This window comes from Hoplias malabaricus, chromosome 2, assembly GCF_029633855.1.
Source record: "Hoplias malabaricus isolate fHopMal1 chromosome 2, fHopMal1.hap1, whole genome shotgun sequence".
Lineage (NCBI taxonomy): Eukaryota > Metazoa > Chordata > Actinopteri > Characiformes > Erythrinidae > Hoplias > Hoplias malabaricus.
Window position 1 is genome coordinate 81,299,169 of NC_089801.1, and position 16,687 is coordinate 81,315,855.

The 16,687-nt window shown below is 45.3% G+C and overlaps 1 protein-coding gene across 1 annotated transcript in view; it reads left to right on the forward strand.

Annotated features, from left to right (window-relative positions):
- pard3ba (par-3 family cell polarity regulator beta a) overlaps positions 1-16,342 on the forward strand; it is a 138,507-nt gene extending 122,165 nt beyond the window's left edge. The window contains exons 21-22 of the mRNA XM_066661722.1: positions 4,828-4,898; positions 14,027-16,342. Of these exons, the coding sequence (XP_066517819.1) occupies positions 4,828-4,898; positions 14,027-14,393 (438 nt within the window). The 3' untranslated portion in view covers positions 14,394-16,342. The remainder of the gene's footprint in view (positions 1-4,827; positions 4,899-14,026) is intronic.
- Positions 16,343-16,687: the final 345 nt, after the last annotated feature.

Consider the following 16,687-nt stretch of genomic DNA (forward strand, 5'->3'; position numbering starts at 1 on the left):
TCAGTAGAGGGGGGGTGTTTCTGATAAAGTGGCCAGTGAGTGTCAGTAGAAGTGGGGTGTTGCTGATAAAGTGGCCAAGTGAGTGTCAGTAGAAGGGGGGTGTTTCTGATAAAGTGGCCAGTGAGTGTCAGTAGAAGTGGGGTGTTTCTGATAAAGTGGCCAGTGAGTGTCAGTAGAAGTGGGGTGTTGCTGATAAAGTGGCCAAGTGAGTGTCAGTAGAGGGGGGGTGTTTCTGATAAAGTGGCCAGTGAGTGTCAGTAGAAGTGGGGTGTTGCTGATAAAGTGGCCAAGTGAGTGTCAGTAGAGGGGGGGTGTTTCTGATAAAGTGGCCAGTGAGTGTCAGTAGAAGTGGGGTGTTGCTGATAAAGTGGCCAGTGAGTGTCAGTAGAAGGGGGGTGGTGTTTCTGATAAAGTGGCCAGTGAGTGTCAGTAGAAGGGGGTGTTTCTGATAAAGTGGCCAGTGAGTGTCAGTAGAAGTGGGGTGTTGCTGATAAAGTGGCCAGTGAGTGTCAGTAGAGGGGGGTGTTTCTGATAAAGTGGCCAGTGAGTATCAGTAGAAGGGGGGTGGTGTTTCTGATAAAGTGGCCAGTGAGTGTCAGTAGAAGGGGGTGTTTCTGATAAAGTGGCCAGTGAGTGTCAGTAGAAGTGGGGTGTTGCTGATAAAGTGGCCAGTGAGTGTCAGTAGAGGGGGGGGTGTTTCTGATAAAGTGGCCAGTGTGTATCAGTAGAAGGAGGGTGTTTCTGATAAAGTGGCCAGTGAGTGTCAGTAGAGGGGAGGTGTTTCTGATAAAGTGGCCAGTGAGTGTCAGTAGAAGTGGGGTGTTTCTGATAAAGTGGCCAGTGAGTGTCAGTAGAAGGGGGTGTTTCTGATAAAGTGGCCAGTGAGTGTCAGTAGAGGGGTGGTGTTTCTGATAAAGTGGCCAGTGAGTGTCAGTAGAAGGGGGTGTTTCTGATAAAGTGGCCAGTGAGTGTCAGTAGAAGTGGGGTGTTGCTGATAAAGTGGCCAAGTGAGTGTCAGTAGAAGGGGGGTGTTTCTGATAAAGTGGCCAGTGAGTGTCAGTAGAAGTGGGGTGTTTCTGATAAAGTGGCCAGTGAGTGTCAGTAGAGGGGGGTGTTTCTGATAAAGTGGCCAGTGAGTGTCAGTAGAAGTGGGGTGTTTCTGATAAAGTGGCCAGTGAGTGTCAGTAGAGGGGGGTGTTTCTGATAAAGTGGCCAGTGAGTGTCAGTAGAAGTGGGGTGTTTCTGATAAAGTGGCCAGTGAGTGTCAGTAGAGGGGGGTGTTTCTGATAAAGTGGCCAGTGAGTGTCAGTAGAGGGGGGGGGGTAGTAACTGTAGTGGTTAGTGTTCAGCTGGTGGTGTCCAGGTGAATCACTGGAATGAACCTGACTCAGCTTGAAACTCATGAATCACTGACTCTCTGCAGAGTGAATCACCCCTTAACTATGGGTTACAGGCTTCAGGGGGAGTTTTTACCTCACTGAGTCCTGACTTGTAGAGAGAGAGAGTGTGTGTGTGTGTGTGTGTGTGTGTGTCTGTGTGTGTGTCTGTGTGTGTGTCTGTGTGTGTGTCTGTGTGTGTGTGTGTTTATTGAATGGCCAGCCTGGCATAAATACCATCGATCTTATCTCCCGCATACATATGCATGACAGATGTGTGTGTTTAGGCGGATTTGTGTGTGTGTGTGTGTGTGTGTGGTGTTTTACACTGGACTAAATGTCTCCAGAATAACACAAACCCCATCACATCACTCTGTGGACTGTTTAGCTGCTGCTCATTTGCATATTCTCTCACGCCACAAACCTGCACAGTAATAAACAATTAATAACAGTGTGTTTACAAACAGAACAAACTGGCTCCACTTTATAATGAGTACCGTTACAAACTGTTAACTGGTTTATATATTTATTAATTTATTAATGAATTTTCATAAGGTTGCAGATGCCTTAAAAGTCATTACGTCCTTAACGATGTGTTATAACTGGTTATTAATGATTAATAAGGTTTTTACGACCTCGTTAATTAAGCATTAATACACTTGAGCTTCATTTGATGTAACAGGAACCTCAAGTGTATTATTGTGATCATGCCACGGTGCGTTTATTTGTTTATTAACCTTCCGCGGGGTAAAATAGTCCTGTTTTATAAACTAAGATGTACTGGTTCCGTTCAGGGTTCATGAACCTCGGCGCTCTCTACTGACCCCTTCTGTCTGCGAAAGATGACCCATATGCACTTCCGATTTTTACAATATCCCACACTCTGCCCCAGTACCTCTCCAACCCCCTAAACTCGTCTTTTTTTCTCCTGTTGCCGTGGTTTCTGAGCAGAGGTTTCCCCTCTGGCGAGGTTTATCAGGGTTTACCGTGTTGTGTGGATCTTGCTCTGTGGGTTAGCCTCGACTCCAGGGCCCCCTGAGGCACAGTCTGCAGACCCTCTGCTTACATGCGAGACCAGCCGCTGGCCGTTTGCAATGCTAATTGCCTTGTAAAGATCCATGGCAGGAGCAGACATTGATTGGACGATCCAAAAGCATGCTCTGGTGGACTTTGATGAGGACTAATAGATGATTTATGCTTGCGTGTTATGATTCACCCTACTGTAACTGACCTTTTGGGCGATTTTTCAGAGCGGTCATGTCCCAGTGGAGGATTGAACATGACCCAGAGCCCCTTTGAATATAAATAAATAAAAAACACCAGGTCATAGGTCAAACTGTGGTTAAAGAAAGACTCAAGTGTCACACACAGTAGATAGTCTACTATTCCTAGCTGTGCTCCAGGAGGTGGCGCTACACGGGCTTCTCATGTAGTGCCCAGTCAGAGATTCATAGCCAATAAGCTATTGCTAATGTAGCCACATGAACTAATTTGGCCAACCACACGTCTGTATTATGGTCATTAATATTCATGAGGCTAAGTAGAGTCTCTGGAAAACGCTTTTTATGCATTTATTACTGAAACATATACATTAAGTCCGACATTGATTCGGTGTGACAGTCAGTGATTCGGTCAGTCAGATAGTGAGACACTGAACCAGTCATTGAGTCAGTCAGTGATTCAGTAAGTGGTCACTTTTGTCAATTAGTTTGTTTGTAAGTCAGTCAGTCAAGGATTCACTTTGTGAGTCAGTCAGATAAACAATCACTGAATCTGTCAGTGGGTTAGTGAATCACTAAAACAGTGAGGCACTGAGTGACTCAGTAAGACAATCAGTGAGTCAGCGCCTCTGTCAGAAATCTAGTGAGTCAGACAAAATATGAGAAAATGAGTCGGTCAGTCAGTGAGTCACTGTGTCTGTCAGTATGTCAGTGATTCAAACAGTGACTCACTACATCGGTGAGTGAGTCTTTCCGACAGTGAGACACTGAATCAGTTAGTGAGTCAGCACCTCTGTCAATAATTGAGTTGCACAAAACATGAGAAATGGAGTGAACCACTCAGTCAGTCAGTGAGTCACTAAGTCAGTCAGTGAGTGAGTGATTCATTGAGTCAATCTGTCAATCAAAAGGTCAGTCAGTCAATAATTCAGTCAGTGAGTTAGTCATCGATTCAGTGATTCAGTCAGTCAGTGAGTCCTGCAGCGAGTCAGTTGCTCAGAGAATGAGTGGAGTGAGTGATTTATTCAATAAAGGAATCTGTCAGTGACTCATTGAGTCACCAGCTTGCCAGTGAATGAGTCAATGACTCAGTCTGTGTTGGCAGCGCTGTCAAAAACTGTACATGAGCAAGATAAGGGTTTCCAATAAAGTGGCCGGAGAGTGTGGAACAGTGTGTGTGTGTGTGATGGGTGGGGGGTATAGGCAGAGGTCAGTAATACTTCTAAAATGAAGCGGAGATGGAAGCCCATGAGGCCGAGCTGCAATATTTACGCCCGTCACAGACAGCGTTTCGGAAACAATGAGGCGCTGTATTTGTCTGCAGCCTCCTGCTCATAAAGCGAGCGGGGGAAGAGGAGGGGCCGGGGTGGGATTCTGTTTTTCTCCAAGCGTCCAAATATCAGCAGCAATAAAAGAGCGAGCGATAGGCTGCGGGGAGCAGGAGGGAGAGGAAGAATGAGAGCGCGACAGTGTCGTCCATCACTCTAAATATGAGGCAGTCTATCACAGTCACGATCTCCTCGCTCCCTCCCTCCCCAACGTGACCTTTGCGGCATCCTCTCTGCCCCCCCCTCCCTCCCTCGCTCCCTGCGACATTCGATCCCTGCGAGACACCTTTGTGTTTAAAGATCACACTTGGCATGCAGGTGCGGCGCTCGGGGTTTGAGGTGGGCTGCTATTACTACTACACACGTGGGACCACCTCATTGAGACAAATGCCACCGTTTTTCTCCCTCTAACCGCCGCTGATGAGTCACTTTTCCGGACCTAATCTTACCGACCTTGGCTGTCAGACGCTGGAGCCAGCTGCCCTCGCTTCTGCGGCATGGGCAAGGCCTGGTTTATGAGGTTTCCTGAGGTGCCAGGGACGTGAGGGTGGTCTGAAAAGATGGATTATGCTTGCGGCAAATACATGCTGCAGGATTCCATCATACTCCAGAGTTGGAATTGGCGTTGAGAGCGAGTGACTGGTTGAGTGTGTGAAGCTGTCAACAGGTGTGTGTGTGTGATTCCCTTCTGACCTTGCGCCCAATGATTCCAGGTCGTCTCTGGACCTACTTCAACCCTGAAGATTGTATTATAATCATGTATTAGATGATGGAGATGAATGAATGAGTGAATAAACAAATAATTTTATATAGTTATACATGCTTGTCCTGGTAGTCTACCCTATTGTCTACTGCAGGACACCCTTTCTGACCTGTCTTCTTCTTGTATATATTTTTTTGCAGATAAGAGGTCCCGACACCCGTCCTGCTCCCAGATACGAAGACATTGATCGACAGTATGCAACCATCAACAAGTACGTATGGCATTTCCCTTCCATTTTTATTTTGGATGTTATAAACTACCACAAACAAGCACAAAATAACTGGAGGTCTCAACACACTTGCAAGAGAACCCTAACTCCCAATTCTGTAGCATCACCTAACGGAGGCCATTTGCTGGTATCATAACTTCTGAAGATGCGAAGGGGTACTACGCCACTTACCCATGCGATAGCAATTTCCCAACAACACGTCCAGCGATTTAGAATAACTGTCCACCAGGCAGCCCCTCTAAGGCTCAGGCGTGTCATTTGCAGCGACTCCCATGACTCCCTACATAGATGGGGCCACAAAGCCATAGTGTTATCAGTGCAAGTATCCCTATTATCTTACTGCGTCTACATGTTACCTCTACACCACTGGCGACGGACTGTAGGAGTCTGACATAGAAGCCCACTTCTCCCTCTCCTCAACCCCCACCCCCCCCCCACTCCTACCCCAACCCCACACTAATCCTCTTTCAACCCCCTAATTAAATCTGGAGTGTTTGCTTTCCGCCAGCCGTGCCCATCCCCGGCCGTTCACCTGATCCCTTCCCAGGGGAGCTGGATCTGGACAGGAAGCAGAGAAAGCAGTCTCTCCTGGCTCCAGGCCCACCGCTTAAGTGCCTCAATCAACCCTCACCAGGAACATGCATGCATACATGCAGAGCATAAAGCTCAGCTGTGTCCCAGCGAGAGCAGATAGCGCTCTGTACGGGGTCACGGCAGGGACATAATAGAGGCGCTCGCTAAGTACTTCAAGCGCCACACTCCAGATCTTTATCAATTGCACACACTCTGGGTCTTGTTTAGCTTCGGATAATGGGGAAATGGCTAAAACAGAAGCTTGGGGAATGTAATCTGGAAGATAACAGCACTTTCGTGATAAAGAATTGGATGTAAGTAGTCGTTAATTTGGTTACCGTTATGCTAGGTCTTCATTCATGTTGGTAAATTGCTCTCAGTTGAGTTTATAATTAATTTGTCTATTAATACGCAGAGATCTTCTATAAAAAGGGCCAATCAGTTTGCTAGGAATGTCCAGAAGTGGGGGGTAGGTGTGGTTAGGGGTCTGTACTTTGCTGTTTGAATCCCATGACTGGCAGGAAAATTATGTCTGAAAGGAGTGAAGGAACAGTTATGTATCCTCCTTCGACATCCACGGCTAATGTGCCCTTGAGTAAGGCACCTGTCCCCCAAGAGTCATACCTTTCTGAGATGTGGGCATATTTTATATCCAGGGGTTGCAGTCACATGATTTTTTGGGGACCAGTAGTCTTGTTTCAAAGTGCAGCACTAACGTAAACAGAAGGGAAAAATGATTACATTTATTTTATATACAGCTACTCTCCCTGCATTGAAGAGACTCTCACAACAGTCAGAAGCACAGTAGTCCAGTTTCTGTTTGAGTCCACAGTGTTACATATCGAGGGGTAAAAGACAGTTATATTCTACTATCCCTATTAGCATTTTCATCATAGGATCTACTGGGATTAGAATTAGATTCCAATACATTTTTTTCTGCTGAATCTGAGTTACACAGATTATATACAAGCGTCTTATTGCATCTACTCCCAAGTCCAGCCAGTCCATCTTGTCTTAAACAGGCTCCCCTTCACCTCCCTAATGCCCCACTCCTCCACTCCCCCCCCCCACCCCCCACATCTCCACAATGCCCCTTCAAGGCTGCTCATGAGCAAAGGGCTGTTTGAACAAAATGAACTCCATTTTTCAGCGCTGAGCTCTGTGGCTCCGTGGTTCCATGACTCGTTCCCCCCGGGCTCCTCATTCGAGCCCATTACCTTTCAAATCGCTGCTGCACTCTGCCGCGCGCCTCCGCCACATTAGCATACATTTTCCCAGCGCGCCGCTGCAGTGCACGAGGAAGGCTGCAAGTGATTTAATAGAAGCATTAATGGCTGTTCAGCCCCCGCTCAAGACTCCTCCGGGCTGTAGCCCTTCGCTTTAAAGCAGCCTCTCACTGCTCAGGGCCCTGGGATGGGGAAAGTGCAGGGACCTGCGCAGTCGTGTGAAGTCAGGTGGATGGTACAGCACACGACATGGAATTAGAGCTGCAGGTACATCTGGGAGAGATACATCTGTCCGGTCTGGGCCTAATCCACAGTTCTGAACCTGGAGTCTGGGTTTGTTTGAACCCAGTGCCACCAGAGAAGAATCAAGCAGTCACCTGCAGATTTGACTAAAGTCTATATGCTGAGTGCAGGATATAGACTGTGTCTAGCTTGATTCCAAACTGAACCTAGACCCCCTTTAGCCTGACTCTAGTCAGACTCAGGCCTAACTCTAGCCTGGTTTCAGCCTGACACAGAACTGACTCAATATTCCTTTTGAACCCAACTTATCCTAGTCTGACCGGATCTTGACTCTAGCTTAATTCTAGACTGACTCTAGTCTGGCCCGATGTTGACTCGAGTCTGGCTCAATATTGACTCTAGTTTGACTTGATGTTGACTCTAGTCTGACACGATCCTGACTCTAGTCTGGCCCGATGTTGACTCGAATCTGACTCGAAATCGACTCTAGTCAGGCCCGATGTTGACTCGAGTCTGGCTCAATATTGACTCTAATTTGACTTGATGTTGACTCTAGTCTGACACGATCCTGACTCTAGTCTGGCCCGATGTTGACTCGAGTCTGACTCAATATTGACTCTAATTTGACTTGATGTTGACTCTAGTCTGACACGATCCTGACTCTAGTCTGGCCCGATGTTGACTCGAATCTGACTCGAAATCGACTCTAGTCAGGCCCGATGTTGACTCGAGTCTGGCTCAATATTGACTCTAATTTGACTTGATGTTGACTCTAGTCTGACACGATCCTGACTCTAGTCTGGCCCGATGTTGACTCGAGTCTGACTCAATATTGACTCTAATTTGACTTGATGTTGACTCTAGTCTGACACGATCCTGACACTGGCCTAGCCCGATGTTGACTCTAGTCTGACACGATCCTGACTGTAGTCTGGCCCGATGTTGACTCTAGTATGACACGATCTTGATGCTAGCCTGACCGTATACACATTCCTGAAAACAGACGGACTCATTTGAGCCTTACTCTAGCGTCACCCTAGACTGATATTAACCTGACCTCGGACACACCAAGCTCAAGGATTAATACAGTATATGGTACAAGCTAAAGTTACTGAATATGTTCAGTTTGCTATGATACAGTTGACATTCAGTGATGTCCTCTGTCTGAAAATCTTGGCCTGGATCTCTGTAGATTGGTAGCAGGGCTAAATTACAGATTGCATTTGCTTCAAGGAACCAATACTTAGCCATTTCCACACAAAGGCCTGAGTTGTCCAGCAGACTCAACAGAGACCAATGAGGACGAATCTTTCCCAGCACAACCAGACCCGGCGAGAGCCCTCTGCTAATCAGCCTTAGCCTTAAGCCTACATATGATTGGATTAGCTGGCTAAGTCAGGCTTTGGCAAGGCAGACCAGTAATGCTAATGCTAGTCTGTTTACTGAGCGCCGTGGCACGGTAAGTCGGATAGGCTTCGGATGTGTGTTAAAGCCTCCAGGCACAAACTGTTTGGCTCAACACTTAACACGGTTCAGGCACTGGCTACACACGAGAGTGGTCATTTCAGGGCAGTTCCCAATAATACAACCAAGCACGTCCAGTTGGGGTCAGGTAATACGATTTCTTACTTCTCACATTTCTGGATCCAATATAGGGGACCCCAGTCTGGTTTGGGATCAGAACCAGCATATTATATTAGACAGGGAATGGACAATAATATTCCTACCCTCCTCTGTAAGATACACAGTGCAATTTCTGCAGTGCTGATCCCAGATTAGCAATGACAGATGCTCTTTTCTCCCTATTACAGCTCAGTGAAGCATCACAATGATTTTGAAGCTCTAATTTTAAGTTACAAATGCTACCTAGTCTTGCTTTCAACAATATTGTAATATTTGCACAAGCTGTGTTTTATAAATTAAAGCTTATATCAAAAGACAGAAGCATAAAATATGAGTTACTATCATTTAGGGTGTTCACATTCCAGTCCCCATTAATTCAGATTAATTTGCTAAGATGGGGTTTGGATCTTCACTGTTCACGTTTATAAATGTAAGTGATATGTATCTGTCTACAGTAACCATTGTTTTATGACAAACACTGTGCGCTACACAGGGTGGAGGGAGACATCTGGGACTCAGCCGGGGAGTCGAGGAGCTGTTTGCTCTCCTCCTGATGCAATGCACACATTCAGGCTTGTGATGTGAACATAGCCACAATGATGCAACAATCAAATGTGTATTCGCCCACTTCAGATTGGTAATTTAAACACAGCTTTACGCTTCAAGGTTTATTTATTTATTAATTTTCGGTCAAGTTTTAATTAAATCGTGCAGCCTTTTACGAATAAATAAAGTTACACTTGGCCCGATGTCTGCACCAGATGGAACAATCTCCCATGCACTAATAAAAACATGTTTCTGCAGCAGTTTTCTCTCACGTACCGTGTCCAAACCCAAAAGGTCCAGCTCCCGAAGACGTGTCAGTTTTTTCTCAGCTGCGGAAAATGGAATTTCAAAAGACGTCACGGCGGACGAGATTTCAGCTTAATCTCAAATTTGACAGTTTTCAGGAAATCAAGAGCCGTTTGCGTCAGTCGTTCTCTTCAAAACCCGTCCCCTCTTTCTCTCCCTGTCTTTCTTCTCCTCTTTTATTCCACGTCAGTCGCTTTATTGCGTTTTGGCTGCGACTGGCAGACTTTTTTTTCCCTTTATTTATTTATTTATTTATTTCTCTCTCAGTTGGGGCCTTAACGTCATTTGCCTCGAAAACAGAGGCGGCGGTAATGAGATCAGCCTTTGGAAATGAAAGCCCACCACTTTGCTTTCTGCTCTGGTCCCAGGCCCTCGGAGGCGTGTCGGAGTCTAGATTTCAGTTCCTGGACTCCAGCTCTAAACTGACCATGGAGCAAGCCCAGGGACTCGCTCTGACCGAGAATAAGGAACTGCCGTGAGGAACCGGTGGTGCTCAGACATCGGGTCTGTCGTTGGCTGTTAAGACTCACACTTCCTCTTTATCCTTTACAGATTAGTCCGCAATCATAGCTCCTCAGTGTGAAGCGACATCTGGACTGGGAGTGGTCTCTGATTTTGCACAGTGCTGAACCCATTGTAGGTTACTATCTCACTAACTGACCCCTGATGTGACGTCTCTAGAGCAGTGTGTGTTCCGGAAGAGGGTTGGGATATTAACAGTAGTCTGCCACTGTGATAACACACTTAGTCAATGTGTTATTCACGTCCACCCCCCCCCCCCTCTCCTCTAACTACCAGCTGTTTGACATTTTGTGTGTGTGTAGGGTGGGGTGTGTGGGTGGGTGTGTGGTACTGAAGGAATCTTAAAGAGTCAGGGTCAAATAAGGAACCAAGCGGATAATTTCCTTCCCAGTGTCTTGGGCAGGTGCGAGGACGTAAGATGGAAAGTATTTGGGCCTCCAACAAACACACACACACACACACACACACACACACACACACACGTTACATAGACATATATTGATTCACTGGATACCTATGCAGATTCGAACTTAAACATGTTTTAATAGACAGTTGTCCCCATAAAGTGGGTGTGTAAAAGCATACAGGTCCCCACAATGAGATATATGTCTGGACCACACACATACACACACCCATGTGGTTTTAATCTCTCTTATGTTCTTATTGTAATTATCTTAATAGATGTTCATTATATTTCATTTTATTACATATACATTTAATTAATTTATATTATTTTATCTTATTACAGCACTTCAGTAATTGATTTAAAACAGTTTAGCATCAATATCTGTGAATACAATGTGCATTTGACCCTATAAACACATCCACATGTTATAATACATTTATAAGTAGGCTATTAACATGTCTTAATTTAGTTATTGCTTTTACAGCGTATTTGAAATGGATTATGATGTAATTGAACTTAATTTTCAAGGCAGTGTCTTAGGATTGGCAAATACACAATTTATAGTTTATAAAATGTAATGAACCTATTTATAAACATATCTCTACTGAATTGAGTGGTTTAAAACATGTGTTATAAATGTGGCGTTATGTCGATTTCCAATCATGTGTTTTACTAGCAGTTTCTTACTATCATTTTAATTGAAAATTTTTAATATTAATAATAGTGTCGCAGTCACACAGCTCCAAGGGCCTGGAGGTTGTGGGTTCGATTCCCGCTCCGGGTGACTGTCTGTGAGGAGTTGGTGTGTTCTCTCTGTGTCCGTGTGGGTTTCCTCCGGGTAACTGTCTGTGAGGAGTGTGGTGTGTTCTCCCAGTGTCTGCGTGGGTTTCCTCCGGGTGACTGTCTGTGAGGAGTGTGGTGTGTTCTCCCAATGTCTGCGTGGGTTTCCTCCGGGTGACTGTCTGTGAGGAGTGTGGTGTGTTCTCCCAGTGTCTGTGTGGGTTTCCTCCGGGTGCTCTGGTTTCCTCCCACAGTCCAAAAACACGTTGGTAGGTTGATTGGCGACTCAAAAGTGTCCGTAGGTGTGAGTGAATGTGAGTGTGTGTTGCCCTGTGAATTACTGGCGCCCCCTCCAGGGTGTATTCCTGTCTTGCGCCCAATGATTCCAGGTAGGTTCTGGACCCACCCCTGAACTGGATAAGCGCTTACAGATAATGGATAGATGGAATATTAATAATAAACAGGTGTGTGTTTACACTCAATCCCCAAGCGATTCACCAGTCGTGTCAGGTCAGGAGCCTCCGTCACTTTTAGGTAGGTGACCAGGGTTAAGTGACAGGCAACTAGTGCTCTCCTGCAAGCGTGTTGAGCTCCAGGGGTTTGCGTCACAAAAGTGAGTTTATTCAGCAGCTGGATGGAAGCCTGGCTACTGCCATGAGCTCACACTTAGGAGCAGATGTTCTCCATCACACTTTTATTAGCATCTGTGCACACACACACACACACACACACTCAAGTTGATATCGGAGCTTTTCTATTGGTCAATTCATTGGGAAGTTTTCCCACAGTGTAAAGAACGGCAGCTGTGTCCAGGGTGGACATTTATTTCTTTGGACAGGGACTATACAGAGCGTTTTGTTGACCTATTCACCTCAGACACATGCTTAATCATCAGCTCCCACCCCCCCCCCCCCCCCCAACACACACACCACACACACCTTACAACCCAGAGCCTGGGAGAACTGCAGCAGGTCAGTAGTTCATGGCTTTACTAGACATGCCAGGCCATGTGTGGTGGCTTCCATCAGTGTGTATGTGACCATCTGTGTTCCGAGACACACAGTAGTGTGTGTGTGTGACTGACAGAGATAGACATTTATATATCATACTGTGGCAACTAAAATGTGTTTACACACTCGAATGCACATGTGTTCTATATGCGGACACAAGCAAGTCCCCACAATGTAAATCGTGATCATTTAAGGTTGAAGTCTTGTTGTGGTTAGGGTTAGTGTGGGGTTGGGCCCAGGATTCAGATCAGAGTTAAGAGGTTTAGGACTAGGGTTAGAAATAAGGATAGGATAAGTGTAAGTCGATCAAATGTCCCCACAATGGATGAAAACCTGTGTGTGTGTGTAAAGCCTGCCATAATACCCATCTGTAACCTCACAGCCCATAGACTTTCCCTTCTTCCAGTCTTTGTACCACAGCCACAGCCGACCCATGCTGGGAGTTGTAGTCCATTTCAGTCCCTGTTCTGCTGTTTTAATATGAAGCCAGAAGAGAAAAGGACTACAATAATTACAGCAGGCTCAAGGATGGGATGTGAATGCTAAGAGGTGCAGTGTGTGGTGGAATATGCCTCTATTCAGTGTCTATTTAACGGAGTTTTTAAACCCTGTGTCCACTCTCTGTCCACTCTGTGAGACACTCCTCCCTCGTTGGTCCACCTTGTAGATGTAGAGTCAGAGACAGTAGCTCATCTGTCGCTGCACAGTGTGTGTCGCTCGTCCTCTAGTCCTTCATCAGTGACACAGGATGCTGTCGGCTGGATGTTTTTGGTCGGTTTGGTTTAAAACTCAAGCAGCACTGCTGTGTCTGATCCAGTTGGACCAGCATCCTTATTGGATTTCCATAAAAGAATGGGTGGTCTCTGACTTCTGCACAGTGTGTGTTTCTGAGCGCCGTAATCAAAGGGAACATGGAAACAATGTCAGCCCTGAAGAAACACCTTCATTAGTCCATTCATCTCCACTGGAGTCCTGAAGAACAGACAGATCTCTCTCTCTCTCTCTTCTCTTTCTCTTTCGGTCTCTTCTCTCTCTCTATCTCTTTCTCTCCTCTCTCTCGCTCTCTCTCTCTCTCTCTTCTCTCTCTCTTTCTGTGTGTCTCTTCTCTCTCTCTCTCTCTCTGTCTTTCTCTCTTCTCTCTCTCTCTCTCTCTCTCAAGGCTGTAATATTTCTGCTCCAGTGCTTGGGTGGTCAGGGCTGTCACATGCTGAATGTGCTGCTGATAGATGGAACACACACACACACACACACTGAGCTCCAATATTGAAAAAGCACGAACACCACCAACATTAAGCATTAAATAATTCTGGCTCATACTAAACACACACACACTCTTCACCACTGTATACACCACACAGCTGTGGTCAATCTGTGCGTAAACCCCCTTTATCATGTTTCATACATCACATTAACTCTGGGCTTGTTCAGGGGGTGGATTCCACTGTGTAAATCAGGGCTGGAGAGGTACTCTCAGGGCTTTAGACCCTTTTTTAGGACCCCACTAGAAACTCCCTGAGTCAGGATCACTTATGAGTTTAAAGTCTGAAAGGTTTAAACCTTCTGAAAACACCCTAGATGAACCGTAACTGGTCAGGACCGCCTAAAGCAGCATGATTTGTTAGTGGGTGTTGCACTTGTACGAGTGGATCGGAAACAGCATTTCCTGCCGGAGTTTTAAACACTGTATCCACTCAGTGTCCACTCTGTTAGACACACCTACCTTGTTGGTCCAGCTCATCTGTTCCTGCACACTTTGTGTTGTCCATCAGTGGCCACAGGTCATGTAAAATGTAGAGAAAAGTAGGTGTAGTAGATGTTATGGCTGATATTTGTTTATATAAATGTTTTCTTTTATTGTCATTGTTTTTCCTCCAGGCGCAATCCTGTGGACGACTATCCCTCACAAACTTGGGCCGGACAGAAAGATGTAGGACGCTACCCCACTCCAGCATACAGCAGCAACCCAACAAGGGATAACTACAGCAACCCACCGGGATCTCCCCGACTCCCAGCGACACGGTCAGACGGTCATGGCGGGTATTACCCCTCACCTCCACCAGCTCAGAGGGTCCTGCTTCGGCAAGATGTCCCCCCACCTCAAAGTGTAGGTGTCCGCGCGGCACCTCGCTATGAAACTGTGTCCAAGGGTGGCTATCGTCAAGCCGGTCAAGACCAGTACAGTTACGGAGATGGACAGTACCCAGACCCTCGTCAGAAAAAACCTGTTATCGGAGCTGTATAGAATTAGCGGCTCGACCAGTTAGCAGCTAAAGTGACACTTGCATTTTTAGCAAAATTGGACATTTTGAAGGAATCCTTGAAGGAACTTTTGAAGGATCTGCTTATCTATTTCATCTTGGTGTTGGTAGTGGTTTTGGTTGCGGTCATCCTCATGGTCTATGTCTTGGTCTAGGTCCTGATCTTGGCCTCATCGGGGCTTTGGTCTTGATCATGATCTAGGCCATGATTTAGACCATAGTCTTGGTCTTGATTCTGGTCATAGCCTTGGAGTGACTTGGCTTAGTCTTGGTCATGTTCAGGATCTTGGTCTTGGTTATAGCCTTGACCTGGCTCTTGGTTTAAGTTGTGGTCATAGTCAAGTACTTTCTCTGCAGATCTACCTATGTCCACAGAAGGTTCTTGTTGGGACACGGAAGACACCAGTATGTGTAGGACATGGGCACCAAGCTACTCCAGGACCAAACTTTGGGGGCAAAAGCAGTCAAAATGGTTAGCACATTTTAGCAGTTAAAGTTTCTAAAAACCCTCTTCGATCTGTTGAAGGAGCCCCCTGAAGGAACCTACACTGTATCTCCAAAGGTTTCTGGACACCTACTGATTACTCGAAGTTAAGGGCACATCAGAAGACTTTAGATTAGATGTTGGAACGTTGCTGTGAAGATCTGATGTCGTTTGGCTGTAAGAAAACACAGTGTGTTCAAGTACAGATGGTGGATACCAAATCCTTGACCTCTCTAAAGTGTTTGATGGTCTTCCATCTCCATGGAACTTTAAAGCCCTCTATCTGATATTTGGCACTGGGCTTGGAGACCTCAGGCACATGTGCAGCTACTCCAGAGCATCCCAGTCAATTAGAAATTGGACAAGCTGTGTTTTAGACAAACGTCCATCATAAAACTGCTGAACTTACAAAGTCTAAGTGAGCAGAATGTCCATTTGTGTTGTGTATGTGTTTGACTGCATGCGTTTCATTTTGCCACTGTCCGGTGTGGGTTCTACTGTCCATATCAACTCTCTGTGGTCTGTTTTCATTTTCTGTGTGGTATTCCTCATAGTTGTAGGCTGTGGTTTACCAGTATGTGTTATTTGACCGCGGGCAGTTTCCACATTCTTGGGGACTAGAGTCTCCAGCAGAAGAACTGGTGCCTTAAGGTTGGCGCAAAAGTGATTAGGTCGTGATTACTCAGCTAATGAGGCAATGTGTCATTGAGGTGCTGATTAGCATCTCACATTGCTAACCCTAATTTTCACATTGCCACTTGGCTACATTTTAATGAAGACTGCTTCTGTTTGAATGGGTTGCAGCTGACGACCTTTCTAGCCTTGGGACAATCATCCACAGCCAACCCTTTTCCAGGGTGATATTATGGTGTCAGTGAAGTCCAAACCTGTTGAAGCCCATCCCTTGTCCTTCATGTGATGGAATTCTTCTGTAAAGACTGGGTTACTGCCATTGAACCCTTTGATACATTGACCGTGCCTCTCTGCTACAACGAAGCCAATTCCAGGAATGGAGATTTCCACAGAAAGCAGAGCAAAGACAAGGTATATCCACTTTAACTTTGTCTCCGCCTATGTTTTTTGTAAATAAACTTTTTAACTGACATGTATAACACGTGACATTAATATAACACTGTACATGAATCAAGCATTTTCCTAATGTAAGATTTAGTCCACGTTTTTCTGCCAAATCGAAGGTACTTTGACTGCTTTCCTTTCCCTATTTATTTCCGAGTTGTATTTTTGTGAATGCAAGTGAACAAATGTTATTAAATATAAATTTATTGTGTATTTTTATCTTTAAGAATAAAGGTCTAGCTTCTGTTAAGTTTCTATTCTGTCTTTGGAAGATGAGAATCACAACTGACAATCTTTGTAAGTATCTGAAATGTGCAGGTAATTGATTACTTTGATGGTTTTATTTTATAGCATGTTTTTTTTTTTTTTCAATAAAAGTGAATTTGAAATTCAAATATATGTCGAAATTTCTGAAAACTCAAAACTGGTGCAGGAGGTGATAAGCATCACCAAATTCAATATTCGAAAAGTTTCCAAATTTCCCAAAAATAATGTATTTATTGTCAATTTATCTCACATTGCACAGTATAATAATATTATAATTTTCTTAATTTAATACTTATAAACGTACTGTTAAATTATGTAGTTAGCGTGTAATTACCATATCATATTTGAACTGAATCACAATTTAAAGGTCATAATTTCTAACCTAGAAGTCCCCCAGGTCCGGTGGGGGTGTGTACAGGGGATGTCTTCTGGCTTTCCCAGCCCCCACAG